General features: G+C 54.2%; 1 protein-coding gene and 1 long non-coding RNA gene across 5 annotated transcripts in view; both read right to left on the reverse strand.

The window, feature by feature from the left end:
• The window catches only part of BRD4 (bromodomain containing 4), an 88,374-nt gene that overhangs the window by 3,191 nt on the left and 66,523 nt on the right, over positions 1-18,660 (reverse strand). For all 4 annotated transcript variants that reach the window (XM_084885829.1, XM_084885827.1, XM_084885828.1 and 1 more), the window contains 7 exons: positions 15,297-15,506; positions 14,550-14,749; positions 13,966-14,261; positions 12,639-12,749; positions 3,640-3,692; positions 3,140-3,509; positions 1,968-2,552 (listed from right to left, as the gene is read on the reverse strand). In XM_084885829.1, the coding sequence (XP_084741955.1) occupies positions 1,968-2,552; positions 3,140-3,509; positions 3,640-3,692; positions 12,639-12,749; positions 13,966-14,261; positions 14,550-14,749; positions 15,297-15,506 (1,825 nt within the window). The remainder of the gene's footprint in view (positions 1-1,967; positions 2,553-3,139; positions 3,510-3,639; positions 3,693-12,638; positions 12,750-13,965; positions 14,262-14,549; positions 14,750-15,296; positions 15,507-18,660) is intronic.
• On the reverse strand, positions 6,017-12,630 carry LOC311623709. The gene is made up of 2 exons (XR_014795199.1): positions 10,247-12,630; positions 6,017-8,200 (listed from the first exon to the last, which is right to left on the reverse strand). It is a non-coding gene; the product is annotated as an uncharacterized lncRNA (long non-coding RNA).

Consider the following 18,660-nt stretch of genomic DNA (forward strand, 5'->3'; position numbering starts at 1 on the left):
TATGGCAATGCCTGGGTTAAATGTAAGGCACATCAATTACCGCACAGAACAGGCAGCCTGGGTCCTGGCTGTTCCCGTGTGGCCTGCCCTGCCTGTCTACACAGCTGCTTCAGGCCTACGATAGCCTGGAATAGGCCTGCGCCACAGCAGAGTTAGGGAACAGGTCCTGAGCTTGTGGTTCCTGTAGGAAGTGGGCCAGTCCACCGATCTTTATCCCAACAATGGTGCAGGGACCTAGGCGGCCATAGGGTACAAACACCTATATAGGACAGGCGCCTGGAAAGCCCCATACTGGTCCCTGGTCCCTGGGAAAGGTGTGGCTAGGCACTGAAGCCTGACACCTTAGCTTCATTGGTGAGGTAATAGCCTAGATCAAGTGGGCCAGCCCCTCAGGACTGGGCCGTGGAGGAGACACCAAGTCCTGCCCTAAACTTTTCCATCCACCCTAGCAAGGGCATACCCTCCAGACTGAATCCCACATGTCTTGGCCAGCTCCACCATGGGACACGCCACAGTATCCACAAAAGACACCGCTCTGCAGGGTCTGTGTTCCTGGTCCGTCCTCACACTGAACCACCCAACCCAGGCTCTGTGTACCGCCCTGCCTCTTCTGCCAGCACAGACACCCTTAGGCCCTCTACAGGCCCCTTGGGCACAGGTGCCCATTTTAGTGGGCCTGGAGTTGACCCACAACTGATTGCTCTACACTCTCTCTCGAGTCAGAAAAGCTGCTAAGGAGATGACACGATGGCAAGGACCAGTCTTGTGCCTGTGCCTTGGCCCCCAGCCCAGGCACAATTCCTATGATCTGTAGGAATCGCCTGCCGGCTGGTGGCTTCCTCTACCAACACTTAGAGGGGAGGCCCCGTGGTGGTGCCTGAGAGCTGGCTCAGCACCCAAGGACACTGCTGCGTTCCTTAGGATTCCAATGCATTGGCCTTAGACCCAAAGCCCTAGCTGGGTTCTAATTCCCCCTCCCCCCTGCCCCCGGCTCTTCTAAAGGTCTCATCGCCTATCACCACTCACTACTGGAAGCCTGGCCTTGCTCACGGATGGGAAGAGGCAGAGCTGCATGGCTGCCAGGACCAGCACCCGTCTTTCCCAGGGAGGACAGCCAGCTGTTCTCGGCCCAGGTCTGCAGCAATCCACTCGGTACCTGGCAGCTTTTGCTGGGTTTGGCAGCAGTCACAACATAAAGTTATGGCCTGTTCAATTTGTGAGCAATGCTGCACCCCACAGGGACCTCAACTCTGACCCTTGTGCGTCAGTACACCATGAGGCATCGATGCCACATTGCCACACTGGGCTGGCCAGAATGTTTTGTTTACAGACATTTAGATAACAAATGCCCAAGAAGGGCAAGAGAGCGTGACCTGACCAATGCTGTCGGAAAATATGACAGCCTGGACCAAGCAGCAGGAGACAGGAATGGTTTCAGGGGAAGGTGGGAGGCACACTATCTTTGATCTTCAGCCCAATTCTCCCCAACATGGTCCTGGCTCCACCGGATGGGCCTCAGACACCAAGAGCAGAGCACCCATTCCTGCAGGTTCTCAAACAGCCCCCACTGCCCACACCTGCCCCTGGATTTGCCTGGAAACCCCCCTCCCCCCTACCTGTTAAACTAACTGCTGCTCATCCTCTGGAAGCCTGCTCTAACCAGACGGGAGTGCCTCCAGGTTCCAGGCTTCCCACAGAGCAGGAATCTCCATAAACTGTAACATTCCTGACCGAGTGCCGAGAGGAGGGCCAGTGGGGCCCTTATTCTCAGCCATCGCAGCTTGCACGCAAGACATACCTGATAGAGACACTACAAGAAGCACCCACACCAAGGCAGCCACCCCTCTCCAACCTCAGCCTGAAGCATGAGCTGACCTGCCTGGCTACTCAAAACCCTAGACCCAGTCCCAGCCTCCCTGGGTTAGGATTAGGGTTAAGGTAAGGATTAGAAACCAGAGGCCACTTACTGGTTGAGTAGGGGTCAGACTTGTGGTGCCGGGGTGAAGGGTGATGCTGGATGACTTGCTGAGGCTTGGCGGGCTGCGGTGGGGGTGGCTGCTGGCCCTGGGGCGGGTGGGGGGGCTGTGGGCCTGGGGGTGGCGGGGGCTGCTGGATGTGGGTAGGGAACTGCATGGGTTGCATATGCACAGGTCGGGGGGGCGGCTGGTGCTGTGGCTGCGGCTGCGGCTGCGGGGGTGGAGGTGGTGGTGGCGGCTGCTGTAACTGCTGCTGCACGGAGGGATGAGGCGGGGGTGGCAGGGGTGGCGGGGGCTGGGACTGCACCTTCACGGAAGGGAGTAGAGGTGTGGGGGGCTGCACCTTCTGCAGCTGCTGCAGGTAGAGCTGCATCTGCATGGAGGTGAGGGGTGGGGCGGGTGTCTCCTCTTCCTCCTGCAGCAGCACTTGGGGTGGCTGGGCCATGGGGGGCTGTGGGAGTAGGGGTGGTTGGGCCAGAGCAGGTGACACAGAAGGGGGCCGGGCAGGCTTGGGGGGCAGGGCGGCAGCTCGGTTGCTGGGCCTCGATGGCTGCTGGGGCAACGCGTTGTGCAAAGCTAGAAGGACACAATAGTGTGGCAGTGAGACTCCTGTGGTCCTCAGCCCGGCCGTTCTCCTCCAACCTGACCTTCCACCCACCTCTGACAAGCACTCTCCCCCACCCTCCTCAGGTTCTCACCATCCCCAGAATAAAGACAGCAGCCAGGAAGGTCTACGGGGGGGTCCGGCCCTCACCAGTGTTGTCCTGCCAGGTGGCCTGTGCCTCCCACCTCCCTCCCTTCCTCCACCTAGTCCCTGTCTTTAAGTCTCAAAGCAGGCATGTCCTAAATGCCCCCATCTGACCCCCCTATCTGGGATGAGTGTGTGTGTCCCCATTTGTAACTGGGAGTTACAGAGGGGTCACATATTTTTTTGCCTGACCCAGCACAAATGAATCTTCTGTACCAAAGCACTGTCTGCATAGGCTATTATGGGGTGTCTTGGGTAATTCCCACAATGGTCCCGAGAAGCTGGTGACATCCCTTTAGAGACAACTGAAGCTGAGATGGGTTCTGAAATTTGCCCCGAGTGCCCAGTGGCAGAATGGTGAGACCAGGGTGGGAAAGGGCCTCCCTGAACCTGGGCAGCCACGGCCACAGCTCACCTGGAGGAGAGACCACTGAGTGCTGGTTGAGATGAGGCGGAGTGCTGTGCTCGGGTGGCTGGGGGAGGTGAGGGGGCAGCTCGGGCTGCGGCAGGTGCAGGATGGGTTGGGTGAAGTGGCCGATGGGGTCGAAGACGCTGCCTGGGAGCTGGGGCTCCAGGACGGGCACCTGGGCGGCGATGAAGGGCGGGGGCGAGGACTTCATCGTGGGAGCAGTCTGCTGTGGCATGGAGGGTGGGGGGAGTGGGGGTGGCTGCTGCTGCTGCTGCTGCGAAGGTGGGGGTGGCGGGGGCTGCTGGGGAGGTGGTGGGGGCTGCTGGGGCACAGGGCCTGGGGCCTGCTGCAGCTGCTGGTGATGGTGGTGATGGTGCTGCAGACAGACAGACAGAGGCTGATGTCAGGCAGGCAGAACCCTCCGGGCCAGCCCCAGGGTCCCCCGGGGCCCAGAGAGGCAGGTGACCACCACTCCCCTAAAGGAAGACACCTCTATGATCACGTACCTTCTTCGGCTCCCTCCCAGGGTGCCCCTTCTTTTTTGACTTCGGAGCCATCTCTGTGAAGGAAAAGAGAAGGCAGTGAGGTCTAGGGGAGAAGACTAAGCTGCCTTGGATGTAGAACCAGGAGAAAACAGGGTGAGTTCAGGAGGACCAGTGACAGTGACGGGGTGGCTGGACTGTCTGGTATGAGAGTCTGTTATGGGAAGACGACAATGTGGGAGTGTCACCTACCCATCTGCCTGCCACTTTTCTCAGCGGGGACCGCGCCCGGAAGGCCCCCTGCCCCTCCCGACCCCTAGCTGCATTAAAGAATGACACCAGGGAACTGGGGGTTGGACTCTGTAGACCTCTTGCCCAGCATCTCCCCCTACTTTCCGGTGACAGGCCACTAAGGCAGTCTGAGTGTCTACACCCTTACCCACTGTTTTGGAATATCTATGGTGTTGGAAATGATCATAACCATTTGACAGATGAGCAAAGTGGGGCTCAGAAGTCAAGGGAGTTGCCCTGGATCACACAAGTGTAAAGGAGCCACACAGCTGCCTCCAATGACTGAGGTGTACTCCTTCCCATCCCCTCAGGAGGCAAATAGATTAAGTTAGGGTGAGAGGTGTGGTGCAGGCTTGAGCCAAAGTCTGGCCACAGAACCATGGTACAGGTGAGGAGAGTGCTGACACGTGGAAGGCCACAGTGTGAGTACTTTAAGGGGAGGGGGGAGGGACGGAAGGCAGGCCAGCCAGCAAACCTCCCAGGAACCACCAGGAGCAAACAGGGAGATGCTCAATGCCATGGCCAGCTTCTCCTTCCTCTCGAGAGTGGCCTCGGCAAAGCTGTGCTGGTAGGCAGTGGACGTGCTGCAGGGAGAAGGCAGCATGTGCCCTGGGTCCTCAGGTCAACAGCTCGGTGCCGCCACTGTGTGGACACGTCTGTGAGGAGTGCGCTAAGAGCCAGCATGCCCCCCTTACCCACTCTAAGGAACTAGTCAGCTGAATGCCCCTCGCCAAACTCCATTGGTATGCAAACCCCAGAGAGAGGGCAGGAGAGAAGCCAGGCCGGTGCTCATGGGCTGCGAAATGATGAAGCTGCTAACCACCAGGTGGAAAGCTGGGACCCACAGCGCCTTTTGGACGCACATCTCTTTTGCCTGGCATCCCCTGGCTCCTTGCCAGGATGCTGGCTCTTGCTGCTAGGGTCAGAAGACATAGGCTTTGCCCAAAGCAGGGCTCTCTCTTCACATAGTTGCTTCACGGAGTGCCATGCAAAGGTTCTGTGAGGTGCACAGCCTCAGGGTGCCATATGCCACCCAAAGGGATTAAGGGATCTGATGCCTTGCAAGAGTTCACCACTCCATGCGCGAGACAAGACAGTGACACAGACCTCAGCAGCTAGACACACATCCTCATACAAATGGCAGCAATTGGCACACCTGGGACATGAGAACTGTAGGCCTAGCCCCAAACTGGGACACTCAAAATTCCAGGAGACGGGGCTCAGGACTCTGGGTCACAATAGGACACCTGGGGAAAGGGATACTGCTGTGGGTGAGACATTCAAGGGGACAGTGTAGGTGATTTGAGGACCAAGGCCATAGGTTCTGGCGGCTACATGGTGGGGAATGGGGGAAGCATTGTACTGAAGATGCTAGGGCCCAGAACCAAAGGGACCTGCATGTGCTGGGGGAAAGCTCAGTGCTGAGTGGCCACCAAAGAAGTGGAAGAGGCTTGGTTGTTCCTCCCAGAAAGGATCCTCTCCCAGCATCAATTCCATGGACAGAAACTGTATGTCGAGGGAGGCTGCGGACAGTTGTTCATACACTGGGCATGCTTTTGGGGAGCCTGGTGTGTGTGTAACTGGGGGAAGAGGGCCAGTGGGTAAATTCTGACCGGAAGACACTGTGGCATGGGAAGAGAGTGGGGGTGGCCTGTCACCTTATGCACTTGGGGAAACACTGTTTTTGCCACCATACAAGAGGAATGGCTCCGAGTCCTCTCTCCCCATAGGCTGTGTGGGGAGAGAGGCCCCTATGAGAACACTTGGGGGCAAAGTGCAATGGGACCCTGGGGGTTCCAGGGAACAGGTCTTGGCTGCCTTGGAAAGGTCGCTGGGAGTAGTTCAGGGCTCCGTGGCAGTGCCGGGTAGGACAGCCTTAGAGTGGAAGAGAGGCTGGAGGCACAAAGCATACCCTCAGGACCAGAGGACTAAGAGAGCCGGCGGGGACCAAGGGTGTTGGAGCCAGTTTGGGAGAGTGCATCTGGCTCATGTGGCCAGAGCCTCATGTTGGAGTGACTGGTAGGAAGACAAAACAGAGGTGCACGGCTTCACGACACACCAGCCCCAAGACACCCCCACACAACACTCTCTAGAAAGGGTTACATGAAGATGGCCTCAAGTACTGTGTGATCTTTATTCCATGAAAATCTTGAACTGAACACAAATGTCATCTTTACATAGGATGGTAATTGTACAAAGAATTAAAACGTTTTTGTAAAATCTGATTAAAACACTGATTCCTCCTCCCACACCCCCCAAATCAAGGGAAGGAGACAGGATGGAGAGTAAGGGCAGGGAAAGGTAAGGAGCCCTAAACTGAACTAAGTAGTGTCTTGGCACAGTGGGCTCCCTCCCCTCAGCAAGTCCCTAGGACCCGAAGCCAGCTGGTGAGCTGAGGCCCGGCTGGCACCTCCCACTGCCCGAGCACAGGGTCTTCAGTAAGGAGAGGGCTCTGCTCTGTGCCTGGGGCACTGGGCACAGGTCAGAGTTGGAGTCTTAAAGATCATGTTCTCTGCCCGATGAAAACCCACGGGCGAGAAGAACAGGATCCCTGAACAGGGAGGGTGTGAGGACTCCGTAATCTTCGACCACAGTCCATGTACAAGTGTGTGGGAAGGGGTGGGGTGGCACATGGCTGACACTGTGGGAATCCGGCTTCCATTTGTTCTAAGAAACTTCCCAGAAAGACAGTGCCAGCCACTTCCCAACTGTCCTTTGGGAATCTCTGGGCATAAAGACCCCTGGCCTCAGCTAGACCAAGTTGTACTGGGAACACATCAGGCACAGGCCAAAGGGCAACTCAAATTAGTCTGTTTGGCAAAGAGTGCTTGACTGGAAGTTGACTGGCCAGAGGACCAGAGAGCAGCCTAGACCTCTCAGCATTACAGCAAGACCCTAGAGGCTGGGTGTGCGGGTGGGAGGCTAGAGCTAGAACCCAAGGCCAAGGCCAGTCTGAGGCAGCAAGAGCTGCTTGGGCCTGTGGATGGTGAACTGCACCTCTTCAAGCCAGCTCCAGTTCCAGAAGGCTGGCCTCAAGATGCCAGCAGATGGCAAGGTCTTGAAGTATGCGCAAACTATATTAAAAAAAAAATAAAATTCCTTTTAAGGCTGATGCTGTTCCTCAGGGGACTTTTCACACCAGGCAACTTTCTGCTAAGATGCTGGATTCATGACCAAAAAAGGGCCAATATTTATTTTTAGAGCACAAAAGCCTCGTCAGTGCCTCTCAGAGGGCTTATATGATGCGGCCACGCTGTCCTGCCCAACTCCCAGCAGAAGCCGTTATTCCAGGGGACTAAACAGGAGGGTGCTCGCACTGGCCATGTCCCTCAGAGATGTGCCGGGAGCTGGCTCTAAGGGCTTTGATGCCCTTACCACTGACCATTCAGTGCCCTGGATTTTAAGAGCCCTTTCTCACCCACTAACCCAGACGCTGACACTACTGGGGGCAGAGCTGATGGGCTCCAGGGGCCAGGTCACAGCCGCCTCCCCGAATGCCCTCACCAGTGGCCACCGCACTGCAGCCTGCTCCTGTTCACCTGGAAAGGACAAAAGGCAGCCCAGGAGGTCCTTTCCCTACGCAACTTTAGAAGAGGCTGAAGAAATTGGGAAAATGCCCAATAGGCAACCACGGGAACACAAAAATGGAAGGCCTCCAGGGGCTGTGAGTCAGCTGTGGCTGGTGATAGCCTTCGGCTGATGGAGCTGCAGGGGCCACTAAAAAAAGGTGTGCCGAGGGACAGCCCCCATTCCTCACTTGGGAAAGCTCTAGGTATTAGTGTGTTCTTTCTTCCATAGGATGAATGAGATCTCCTCTGGGATCTACATGTCACTGCCAGGTCCAGGAGGGAAGTGGTTAGGATCCAGAATCCCAGAAAGAGACAGAGGGATGAAGAGAGAGATAACATACTTGTGATGGGGCCTTGCACATGGAGCAGCACCACACGCATGCGTGTGCAGTGAGATTGTCATCACTCTGGGAGATGCCACCCACCCAGAGGAACCCAGACGACCAGGGAGGCTGGGCGGGACAGCCGGGCAGTCTGTACACAGGAGGCCCGGGCGGCCAGCCAGGCAAGGCAGCCTTCCCGGAGGCGGGACTAGGCGTGTGCTGCTCTGATGGACATGACTAATGCACCCTGGGGACAGGCCCAGGGCTCTGAGGAATTCCATAACTTGATGGAGTCCTGTCCCTTTCACAGAAGAAAATGGACTTAAGCTAGAGCTTGCTGGGAAGGAATCTGGAACTGAAGACCGTTTTATTAAGAGTCCGTGTCCAATGATTAGGCAGGACCTACATAGAGGGAAAGAGAAACCAGTGTGAGAGAAATGGTGTGGAATGTACCGTTCCAAGTCACAAGAACAGAAGAACTGCAGACCGAGCCAGCCTCCTGTGCCCTGTTCGCTGACAGGACACCAGAGAACGGCGCCGGAGACTAGGAGCCCTGCCAGCCTGGCCAGCTGAGAGCAGGGGCAGACCCACCTGCCCGTTACAAGGGCCATGGACGTCTCTGAAACCACCCATGCACATTTATGCTTTTAGATAAAACTGCTTCCAGGATTGGGTCCCATGCACACCCTGAATGTACAATAGCATCTACTTTACCAGTCTTTTAATGTGAGGTCTCTTCCTATTCTACTTGCCTGTCCTACCAGCCTGGTATTCGATGCCATCAGGCCCCACTGACTCTGAGCTTGTTCCCCTGGGCCTGCTTTGTTGCACTTTGTCCATCTCAGGAAGGTGATTTGGCTCTACTCAGGACTTGGGGAGAGGGAAGAAAAGATAGGGGCTCTCGAAGGTAGCATCTACAACTAACATCTCATTTCTGCATTCCTACAAACCCCAAGAAACAAAAAAGTGAACTATAAAAAGAGAATCAGTTACAGACACTGTTAAGGGGGGTGGGGCGAAGAATAAAATAAAAACAGGCCAAGGAGGAAAGTCGTCCTTTCTTTTTCTGGGACGTGGGATTCAACTCCCCTCGACCAGCCAGAAGCATAGGGTCATTCCCACCCAAACAGCAGAGCAGATGCCTCTGCCAGAGTCCCGGATGCACGGACACTGACTGCATTCCCATGGCCTCCCAGTGCACGCATGGGAAAAACCCGCCCACTGGCTCAGCCTCTCACCCAGGGCACATTCCACAAGGCTAGCCCAGCCCCAGAATCCCGACAGCTGCATGTGGGTGTGTGAGGGGTCACCTGGCAGTGTGGGCAGACTGGTTACAGCCCAGTCCTCCAGGTCTCTGCCTACTCCCCCGCCCCCACCCCTACCCCCACCAGGGACCTCTCCACTGCCCTGAGAGCAAGCGGCACACCCTTGGAGCAGGCAACAGCAGGTCCCAAGAACAGACTGGGACCAAGTCCCTCAGAGACTCTGTGGGTCAGAAGCTGAGGCTGGTTGTCTGGGAAGAATGCCCCATGGCCTCTGCCTGCACTTTCCAGCTCAAATCTTTCCAAAACATAAAGCATTCCTTTCCCCCTGGAGCTATTAAAAAACACCCACATGCTTCAATCCTGGGAAAAGGAAAAGAGGAGACTAAAATAGCTAGAGTGTGCTCCAGCTGCAACTAGAAGACCAGGCCAAGCCCAAAAGAAATACCCCACAACTCTGAACCTAGGTCCCAGCCCTGGTAGTCGATGCCAAGGGTTGCTCCTAAGAGGGACACAAGTTGTGTGTCCACCCCCACCCAAAAGGAGCCAGACATCAGCAATATAATGGAGGGAAACAGGATGAAGAATCCTGGGACATCCCGGGCCCCATGAACTCTCTCGACAGGATCCTATAGCACTGGTGACAGGGAAGCCGCAGCCACCCGGGACAGCAGTGGAAAGGGAGAACTGGGGCACCTTGAGCCTGCCTAGATAAGGGTCTACAGATAGCAACCTTAGGGCAGTGGGATGCTGACACTTGTACTCACTCTGTCTTCCCAATACTGAACTCTCAAGCAGATTCACACTTGAAGTTAGAGCTGGGCTCAGAAAATGTGGTGGAAGAGGCTAAAAGCTGTGCTGCTGAGTGGGAGATCATGTGCCAGAACGGGACTGGGCTGGGAAAGCTATGCCTGCCCTCCTCCCCTATTTGTGAGCACACCACCTCCTGGAACTGCAAAATGACCCCGAGGACCAATGCCATGCCCTGATCTGTCCTCAGCATCCTTATCTGTGAACAGCAGCCAGAGCAAGGGTCCCCAAGTTAGTGCCTCTGCTCAGGGCTGTATCGGCAGAACTCTTAATACAAGTGACAAAATATAGGCCCCTTCAGGAATTTTAGCTCCAATACAAATAAAAACACAAGGAGGGAAAACCAATTTAAGCCCCCAAAGACCAAGTAAAATACCTCTAATATGCCTGCCCCGGCAAAACCACCTGTAACTGGTTGCAGAAACCGGGGCTGTCCGGCTCCGTGGACCCATCATGAGCAGCTGCTGGAAGAGCTGCCTGGGAATTGAGTGCAGTTTCCTGTGAGGGATGGGTGGCAATGGTTGTACTCAGTGGTTCATCCCATCTTGGGACCTGGAACATCTGAGCCACAGGAACACAAACCCACAGGATGGGTCCTTCCTGAGAGCAGAAGCCCCTACTGGCCCAGAACAGAGCTCTCCAGTACAAACTTGTGGAAAAGGAAAGCCAGGACCATTAAGGCAAAATGGAGACTCACAAACCCAAAGTGGGAAGGGTGCATGGGAAGAGGGATAAGCTGGAGTCAGGCTGGTTAACCAGAGCCCGAGTTCCTGCAGGCTGGCAGCTCGGAGACTGTAAATCTCATCTTCCTTCCCGCCAAGACAGCTATTCCCAGGATTCTCAGATTACTTGTTGCACAATCTTTCCACTTTCTTTAAAGGAGGGGAAAATGTGAAGGGGAAAAAAAAAAAAAGAAAAAGAAAGAAAAACATGTTGGCAACAGGAGAGAGCTATTGAAAATGCCGTCATGGTCACCCCATAAAGACGGCAGCAGGACAACTCGGGAGCCTTGGAGTGGTCTTGCTAAGCTTGAGGGGCAAGGGCAAAGGCCAGTCATAGCCCCCTAAGGTACCACATCAACCAAAGTAGTTCACACTCAGCCAAGCTGGCTGATTTAATGACCAGGCCACATACCATTTTAGCCTTTAGTGTTTTCTTTTGACCACTTGAATCCTTAGGAGAAAGGATGAGAAACCCCTAAGAGTAGCAGCCTGCTAGGAACCCCAGAGTGAAGGCAAACCCTAGGTGTGACTGGCACCCAAAGTGAGAAGTCAACTGCTACCGGGAATGCTATTTGGGCCCAGGAATACAGCCATTCACCCAGCAGAGGGCAGCAGCCTGGCTAGGCAGCCTTTTCCAGGGCAGGCATGGGCTGTGGGCGCCCCCTGCTGGTAAATGGATAAAAATGGAACGGGGGGGGGGGGGGGGTTGATGGCTAGAAAAAATAAAGTAAAATAAAGGATGGTGACAAAGGTGACCTGCAAGCTGTACACATTAGCCTCTGCATACAGTAATACCTCAATAAATACAGAACATGGCCTAATGAATTCCTTCTCATTTGGGCCCAATGAAAATGAGGTAATTCAGCATTTGGAGCCTCAGGAAAGCCCTCAGCACCCTCTTAATTTCCCTGCAGGCCAGTTCTCCACTCACTTGGAAAGTCTGGTGCCATTACTTAAACAGGGAAGGACAGTGACAAGGACCAGAGGCCCTGGTCCTGACAGAAACAGGCTGAGCCCACACGAGGAACCTGTGCATACAAAGCCTGAGAGCAGCATCACTCTTCCCAGATGCTGTGAATGATCCTCAAATCTCCTTCGTAAAATAAGGTCACATTATTTATATGAACTGATTAAGTGGAGCTCATGGTTTATTTCCAGTTAGAATAAAATACCAGAGACAGGATAGGTCCACAAAAGAAAATGCTTTGTTGTCCAAACACACGTTCCCCACTGTGGACATGTACACTGCTGCTTGCCTGGTGGGACATGCTGAGGCCCCCAGGACCAGCTCTCAGGTAGTCTGTAGATTGTCTGCTCAGCAGTGGCCACCCCAAGGAAACAGCTGGCTCCATCTCACAGCACAGGCTGGTTGCCAGGTTTCTTCCTTAGCCTCTCTGGGTAAGTCTGAGCTTCTGCTCCCCTGAGCATCATCAGGAAAGCACACAGCTGGAAGAGGGCCTCCCTCCCGCCATTGTGCAGCTCCCAGCTTCTCCACTTGCCCCACACCTCCCATACTGAAACTGTTGCTCAGGTTGGGCACATGTGCAGGCCCATGGAGCATAAAGAGGAGGACTGTTAGAGGCACAGGACTCCCATGTCCAAGTGTGGGCAGTTAGGAGCCACCAACATGGCAGTGAGCACACTCTGAGGAGGATGGCAATGCCCCGGGTCTGGGGACAGCAGGGCTGAAAGTAGGCTGCTCCACATCTGCCGAATGAAGCACATTACCTGGGATGGCCACACTGTATGTGACTTTGATGCAGGAAGACTGTGGAGCTGTGTAGGGTCACACTAGGATCAAGGCCAACACCTGGGCCCCAACACCCAATATCCTCACCAGTTTCCCCCCACCCCAGTTCTGCATTGCCAATACCTTCAGCCACTTGGGTCCTCCTAGCCCAGGCCATGAGGAGACCAGGATGCCAGGCTACCCAACACCCCAGTTAGAGTTACAATAGTGGCCAGGCAATTCTTATGACCGTCACATAGGACAAATGGTGTTCAACACAGGGAGGAGTGGGCCAAGATGCTGAGGAGGACCCTAACCTGTTTCGGAGTCTTCACTGTCAGAGGAGCTGGACTCGCTGGTGCTCTCAGACTCAGAGGAAGAGAAGCCCTTCATCTTGGAGGAGCCAGCAATCACATCTACTTTCTCGGCTGTAGTAAAACAATAAGAATGGCATCAGGCAAGGCCCAACCTGGGGTTGCTCTTAACACAAACTTACTCTGCTGCCTGGGGGAAGGGCCAGGGGCAGTCTGTGCCCCATAAGCCAGAAGGCTCCTGACAGCACCCTAGTCCCCAACCAGCCCCATGTTCCCCAGCGATAAGATGCTAACCTACTGCCTGCTAGCCAAAAACTCAGTTTATACTGGAATTTCAAAAAGCTTGCCCTGCCCCTGACCAATCTCTCAGAATCCCCTCTGCAGTGTTCATCAGGACTAAGAAACAGGAAGGAAGGAATTCCCTATGAGAAGGTCCGTCAGGCTCAGGCTTCCTCACTAACTTTCTTGACAGTGAGTGAAGCAGCCCAAGGACCCCTGGAGTCAGTCTGGGACGGAATGAAGACTGCATACAAAGCCCTGCTAAGGATCCTAAATCCTACTGGTCTTCAGATAAACGCTGAGCCAAGACAAGGCATTTGTAACACGAACGAGCTGCCTGGAAGACTCAGAGAGAGGGGGCCATGCTGAGCTAGAGAATGGCAGGCAGGCACAGAGCTACCCTAAGACTCTCCCAGCCTCAACCCTCAGAGGCACCAAAGGGTGGGGTGAAAGGGCACTGTGTGTGTGGCTTTTGGGGAAAAAGACTTCAAAAGGCCGAAGATGAAAACAACTGCTGCTCAGAGCAAGGCTTAGAATACCAAGGTGCAGGTGGGCCCCAGGTGACCATCAACCAGAGAGGTCAAAAAAGGCACCGACAGCCGGGACCGGTTTGGCTCAATGGATAGAGAGTCAGCTTGGGGACTGAAAGGTCCCGGGTTCGATTCCGGTCAAGGGCATGTACCTTGGTTGCGGGCATATCCCCAGTGGGGGGTGTGCAAGAGACAGCTGATCGATGACTCTCTCTCATTGATGTTTCTGACTCTCTATTTCTCTCCCTTCCTTTCTGTACAAAATCAATAAAAATATATTAAAAAGAAAAGAAAAGAAAAAAAAAAAAAAAAAAAAAAAGGCACTGAGCCCAGCGTCGAGGGCCATGTCACAATCCCCCAGAGGTATCTATGTCAAAGCAAAAGCCACATCTGGAAGAGAGTCACCTGAGGTGCCCACAGGGGCCTCCCTGGTGGAAGGGCAGGAAAAAGCAGTTTGGCCAACCTTCTTCTAACTTGGGACCCCCCTCCAACCCTCAAGCCCCGGGAGAACCGAAGGGCACCTTGAGGTTTCCGTTTCTTCCGCAAACAGGAGGTGACGTAGCGCTCCAGTTCCCGAAGGGTGGATGGCTTTAGGGTCTCGAAGTCGATCTCAATCTCATCGGGGTTGGAGTTCTTGAGTGAGGGCTCCCTTGACTGGATGATGTGTACCACTCGGCCCAGCTTCTCACCAGGGAGCTTGTTGATGTCCAGGCTGAGCTGGCGCTTCTCCTCATAGGACATGGGCTTGCACTTGTCCTCCTCCTCTGACTCGTACGCTGGAGGAGGCTTGTTCTTCATGGGCACCGGCTCCTTCTTGCTATGTAGGGACAATGCAGACACTGTCAGGAATGGGTACCCTGGGAAGCTGGGGACCTATTCCACTCCTTCATTGGAATGGGTCCTTTCTATACCCCCACCCTGCTGGTCTTCACTGTGCACAGGGGAGTTGCTGTGGCCTGTCCGTGCCATCTGCACCATGCTACCTGTCACGCTCTCCCCCCCAAACCTGGAGAATGCCAAAGGCTGTCCCTGGGAGAAGAGCAGAGGTAATCAACCTCTGACTGGGGCAGGCTAGGTCCCCATGGGGCATTAGGGTGGCACAGACCTTGTGTTACTGTTGCTACTGTTGTTTTTCTTGGTCTTTTTGGGAGGAAGTTCCTTGGCTTTGCTTTTCTTATTCTCCTCCATTTCCTCTTTCTTTTTGTGCTTTTCTTTTTTCTTTTCCTTCTTGTCTTTCTCCTTTTTCTTTGGTTTGTTCTGCTGGGGCTGCGAGAGGGCTGCAAGCTGCTCGTGCACGGCTTTGAGCTATGGAACATACAGGCAAGACACATGCCCATCACACCGGTCTTGGCGAGGACTCCCAGGTATCAGGGCCCGGGGACGAGGGCGGGAGCTGGTACACAGCTCGCTGACCTGCCATCCCATCAGATTTCTAAAGTGCCCATGCCCACCCAGGCCCTGGACTCCAAAGGTGCCCAGAGCAACCACCTAAACTGACTGGGCCCAGGAGGAGGATCCCTAGGAGATTGGGCAGGAGTGCAGACACACTGGGCAATAAAGGCCCAATGGCCAGCTTGCAGAGCAACCATCCAGCTCCTGGCTTGGCCTCCTTCTACACAATAAAAGGGTCCAGGAGCCTCCCTTCTGCCCGAAGAGCAGCCATCTCTCCCCATCTCTCCCGGTGACATACATGTGTATATTTCAATATGCCCGTGATCTGGCACAATGGCACCACTGGGAATTCTGCTCTTGCCAGCACTCAGAGCCATGATCATCTCATGGAGACCTCTCGGGAGACGGCTTGGTCCACGGACTCTGGGGGAATTAGGGATGGAAGTGGTTGTGCCCTCACCTGCTCCTGGAGCTCGGCCAGCCGCTGGGCTCGCTCCTCCTCAGAGTCATCAGTTGAGCTGTCACTGTCGGAGGAACTGTCACTGCTGCTGTCACTAGATGAGGGTGGAGCCACAACCTTGGTGGGAGGTGGCACCACAGGAGAGGACACAGCCACCATAGGCTCCTCAGGCTCGTCCGGCATCTTGGCAAAGCGCATCTCGAATACATCCTGAGGGGTAGGGAGGTGGGGATGGGGGAAAGCCAAGCCCGTCAGGGCTGCTGGGTTCCCAGGCATGGAGGGATAGCCAGGCTGTGGCCCAGTGTGACCATAGCTTCACTGGCTGCTGGGGACAACTCAATAGGAAGTGAGCAGGAAGATCAGAGAGCTAGATCGATGGTAACCCTTTCCCTGCCACTATGGCAAGACGCTGGCTAGGGCTCCCTGACACCAATTCCAATACTCCTCTCTCAAATTTCATGTTGAGGAGAAAGGTGCTTCTGACACAGCCTGGCACACAGTCTAGGTAAGGACAAGGGACATAGGTTGCAGGAAGCAGACAACCACTGAGGATCCTTGATAAATGGTGGGCTGAGACCAGGACCCACAGAAAGAGTGCTTTAAGGTTCTTGTCAGATTGGCACTCAGTCAGCACATCCCAAGGGAGCCTTCTAAATACTGGGACTGGGCACCAGAACACAACAGTGACCAGCGCAGGAGGCTCTGCCTACCTCTAGTTCACACTCCTGCAGGGAGGGTGTGGGACCCGAAATTTTAGGGAGTGTACCGGACAGAGCAAATAGCATGTGCAAAGGTCCAGCAGTGAAAGTGCACTCAGCAGAGCCCTCAGCCAGTGAGGAGGTCAAACCCTGCTGCAGAAGGCACATGGCTGGGTCTGCCTCCCCACTCATCAGATCACCTCTGGGGCACATAACTGAGCAGATCCATGCCACTGGCTAAGGTGTCTCGAGTATGCCAGGCAAGTTAAGAAAGTTACAAGATAGTAGATGTGGACATGCTGAGGATAAGTTACAGGAGGGTGCCAGCTTTGTGAGGTGTAAGCACCTGAGCAGAAACCATGGGACTGCTAAACTTGAGATCACACCTCAGGAGACTCTGATACCTTACAATCCAAAGATCCAGGAATCTGATGGGACTATGAGGTCATAGCTCGGGGGGGCAGCAGCCTTCCCTGAGCACCTAGCAATCCAGCACATGCTGCCTCACTAATTAGCTGGCAGGTCCCATCCTACCTTGAGGGCTTCATTATCATAAATCCAGTGATGACCCAGGACAGAGGACAGCAATGGAAGCAGGATATTGGGATCTGCTTTAAGCCCGGAATAAGACAGACATGGTATCTCACAGGATGGAAGGGGCCTTCCCTAAGTGTGAAATGATCCCCCAGAGAGCAGTGTGGCCCAGGAGGGCCATGGGATTGAGCTCCAAGACTGTTGTTTCAAACTGGAGCGCACTTGACAGAGCCATCTCATGTCTCTGGAAACACAGCTCCAGTTTCCCCTCCCCCTGGGCAGCAGGGCAGGCAGGCATCCCACACAATTGTGGTGCTGTCATCTCCCCTCCAGACTACTCAGTGTGGCCTCCCCCGAGGCAGCTCCTTTTCCAGGAAGGCCTGAACTATCCCGAAGCAGGTCTAAAGGATATGGAGAAAACAGGATGAATAAACAGAGACCACCATCCAGGCTGCCAGGGAAAGGGGGCTTCACACAAGAGCAGAGACCCCTGTGGCGTGAGAAAGATCCTCTCTACCCAGGACCCTGAGTGATTTGCACAAACATCTGGAAGATTTAGGCCTCCTGCCAAGAAGTAGGGGCAGGTGAGAGAATTGTGTCCAACAAGGTGTCTGGGCATCAGGACCCCATGAAATGGGGAGAGCAGCATGCAGGGCCCCGCACCCAGTGCTACTAAGAGGTAACCTTTTACCAAATGGGAGATGCTTCATGCCACCTGTCTGTTGGCCAGACTCCCCTGCAGCTGCCAGGCAGCATTACTCTTGCCATAAGGATGTCCCTGTTCTTCCGCACAGGTTTTGGCTGCTATGGAAATGGGGGGCAGGAAGAGAGACAGCATTTGTCCTGGTTTGTCTCAAGGTGGACCCAGCTTCCCTGCCCAGCATGCCATCATCTGCACCCTACCCCATGAATCTGGACCACATTGTGATTCTTTGCATCAGCAAACCACACTAGTTTCAGAACAAGTGCCTCCTCTTGCTAGAATGTTGACCAGGATCACTTAACCGGGCTGCATCAGATTCATGGAGGAAGCATACCCATCCCCCTTTTTAATGAAGCAGAGATGTTTAGATGCTGGGAAACCGCAGTGCCCAAAGACCTCCAAGTGAATTGACTCAAAGCCAGGCAGCTGGAGATCCTTGGGGGGGGGAGAGTATAGTCCAGCTCCATCTCAGCCAAGTCTGGATAGTGCTGTGGGGTATGGCTACGTCCAAGGCACAGAGGGCACAAAGAGAGAAACAGAATACAGGCAGCGGGAGACCCACTAGGTGCCAGGTGCTAGGGATGCAGCCATGAGTGAGTCCTCAGACACACACCCCTCAAAAGCTTTCTGTTTCTGGGATCTAACATAGAATACCAACAGGTTTCAGTTCATTTTTTTTCTTACTATAAACACAATTGCATTCTACTTTATTTTGCACTTTTTCTTGAAATAAACAGATAATCCACATGGGTACTAAACGTCCTAAATTACGTATTTCATAACAGAGAAGAGAGGGCAGTACTACTAATAGCTCTGGTCCTAAGTCACCCTCAGGCTCCTGAGAAACCTCAAGCCCAGAGGTTTGTGACAATAGCTGCCAAGCCCAGAATTAAGAGGCTGGAAGAGGAAAACAAAGAAGATCCTTTTCCATATCACACTTCCCAGGTATATCCCAGTCCTTGGACACAGCCTAAGAGATAAAGGTCTCAAGACCGATTCTAGAGGCAAACAAGGGTTTGGGCTTTGTTCCTCTCTCCTCTCTCTCCCTGCTGAGAAACCCAGTGATCTAAACCATGTTGATCCAGAAGAGCTTCGAGAGAAAGAAATAAAACAAAGCCCACAATGCCATACAAATAGCAACTGCCTTTCTAAGAGATGTCAGAGAGCTTGCACTTCAACTCTGCCATTCAGCAGAGACCCCACCCTCCTCCTGGTATATTACTTTCAATAAGGTGACCCATACCTTGCATCAGACAAAGCAGGCTGGGGGTGGAGGTGGTCCTGTGTTGAGCTACCCATCTGTGTACTGTAAGCCCAGCCTGGTACTTAGAATCAATGTTTAGAAAGAGGCTGCTGTGTGGCAAACATATCAGTGGCCTTACTTGGGTAAAACCCGCTCTGAATGCTAGCTGCTTTGGCTCAGTGGATA

Source organism: Pipistrellus hanaki (genome assembly GCF_964339955.1).
Source record: "Pipistrellus hanaki genome assembly, chromosome: 5".
Classification (NCBI taxonomy): Eukaryota; Metazoa; Chordata; class Mammalia; order Chiroptera; family Vespertilionidae; genus Pipistrellus; species Pipistrellus hanaki.